The sequence below is a fragment of the Kogia breviceps genome, chromosome 11 (genome assembly GCF_026419965.1).
Source record: "Kogia breviceps isolate mKogBre1 chromosome 11, mKogBre1 haplotype 1, whole genome shotgun sequence".
Taxonomy (NCBI): domain Eukaryota; kingdom Metazoa; phylum Chordata; class Mammalia; order Artiodactyla; family Physeteridae; genus Kogia; species Kogia breviceps.
Window position 1 is genome coordinate 64,072,140 of NC_081320.1, and position 2,046 is coordinate 64,074,185.

The 2,046-nt window shown below is 36.5% G+C and overlaps 1 protein-coding gene across 1 annotated transcript; it reads left to right on the forward strand.

The window, feature by feature from the left end:
- Positions 1 to 764: 764 nt before the first annotated feature.
- LOC131764998 (uncharacterized protein C1orf131-like) lies at positions 765 to 1,677 on the forward strand. The gene is given in 1 exon segment (XM_059078349.2): positions 765 to 1,677. A coding segment is annotated over 1 exon segment (864 nt). The 3' UTR covers positions 1,629 to 1,677.
- The last annotated feature ends 369 nt before the right edge of the window (positions 1,678 to 2,046 follow it).

The window sequence follows — 2,046 nt, forward strand, 5'->3', positions numbered from 1 at the left end:
ATATAGCAATTCTTTCTTCTATAGCCTCTGGGATTTTTATCAAACTTAAAATGCCTTTTCCCACATTAATATTGTATAGGAATTCTCCTATGTATTTTATGACCTCATTTTTCATGTTTCAATCTTTGATCCATCTGGAATATACTGCATGCAAGGAGTAAGGAAGTGATTCATTTTGATTTCAGCATCCAAATGGCTGCCAAGTGTCCCTGAAACCATTTTGCATTTCATCTTTTCTATATAATGCTTGGGAGCACACTAAGAAACCTAGAAATTGGTGTTACCTTCAGTCTTAGATCCCTTGGAAAACCCATCCCACATAGTACGTGGACAGCACAATCACTACTTCCCTTAAGATGTAATCTGGCATAAGTAGAATGTATCTGAATGAGAAGCAAGACAACTGAAATTAGTCCAATTTTGGGCAAACAAGTTTTGTGAGGCCTAAAGCATATAAATTTGGGGAGGGGAGGGGAAAAGGCATTAACTATATTAACTATATATATAGTTTATAGTTAACTATATTAACTATAGTTTAACTATATATTATTTATATATTATTATATTATTATATTATATTATATATATATTATTATATTATTATTATTATATATTATTTAACTATAGTTTAACTATATATATAACTATATATATATAAAATTATAAATATAAAATAAATATAACATCAATATTTATTTAGAATGAAAGGAGAAATGTTTAAAAGTGAATACAGGCTGTCCCTCTACGCCCGGCTGAGCCCCACAATGGCGCAGGAGCCAGGGCTAGCCGCCTCCACGCCTCCTGGTTCTCAGGCCCTTCTGGACATTCTGCTCCAGAACCTCTACGACTTTGGACAGACGGAAGATGAAGCAGAGCAGAAAAAGATCAGAAAGAAAAGAGAGAAGAAAAGAGATATGGGGACCCCAGTGGCCTTGGTAGCAGAGCCAGATCTCCAACCTGGATCTCTTGTCAGAGGCCAGAGGAAGAGTGCTTCCAGCTTCTTCCAGGAACTCCAGGAAGAGCTGTAGGGTGTTGCCGCCGTGACCCCTGGCGGTTTCCCTTCAGGACCTGTAGTCTCTAGTGCTGTAGTAGCCCCCTCTCCCCTGAGGAACAACAGGGAACCAGTAGAAGTGGTGGAATTTCACAGCAGAAGTAGAAAAAGAAAACAGAAGCCCGATCAAGACGGGAACACAAAGACCAAAACTAGTATCCTCGAGAAAGATGTGGATTTACAAGAATTCAACTTAGAAAAGGCTCGTTTGGAAGTGCACCTGTTTGGGATCACAGGTTATGGAAAAGAAAAGGAGAGAGTCCTGGAGCAGGGACGTGCCATTATGCTGGGCTCTAAGCCTCCCCAAAATAGTTATGTGAATTACAAGGTTTTGCAGGAGCAAATCAAAGAAAAAAAGTCAGCAAAGGAAAAAGAAAAGAGAACGGCCCAGGACACAGATATTTTCAAGAAAAAGAAGAGGAAAGGACAGGAAGACAGGAAATCCAAAAAGAAGAAATCCGCTCCCAGTATTTTGTCAAGTGGACGGATTGGACAGGTTGGAAAATTCAAAAGTGGGACACTGATTCTGAGCCAAGTTGATATCAAAAAAATAAATTCTTCCAGAGTGGCTAAATGAAGTACTTTATAAAATAAAGAGAGAAATGGGAAAGTGCCCATGTACTGAAACTGGAAAAAAAAAAAAAAAAGTGAATACATTCTGCAAATGTTAGAAAATATAGAAAAATAACATAATAGTATGTTTATTAACTGCCTGACACTCCTCTATAATATTTTGACTGTATATTCTTTGATTTCCTCTTCATATGACAATAATTTTATACTATTATTTTCCATAAAGAAAATAGAAAAATAATTCAGTTATTCCCCTAGCATGTTTGATCAAAATTTGCTTTTATTAATGATGGTTTAGAAAATTTCCTTCAACATTAAGTGTGTTAGTGGTGGTGTCACATAACTTTGTAGGATTGTTGTCGAATCTCTATGGAGATTTCAGGTCATTTCAATTTTTCTTGTTCAGTGATTAACCTTAAATC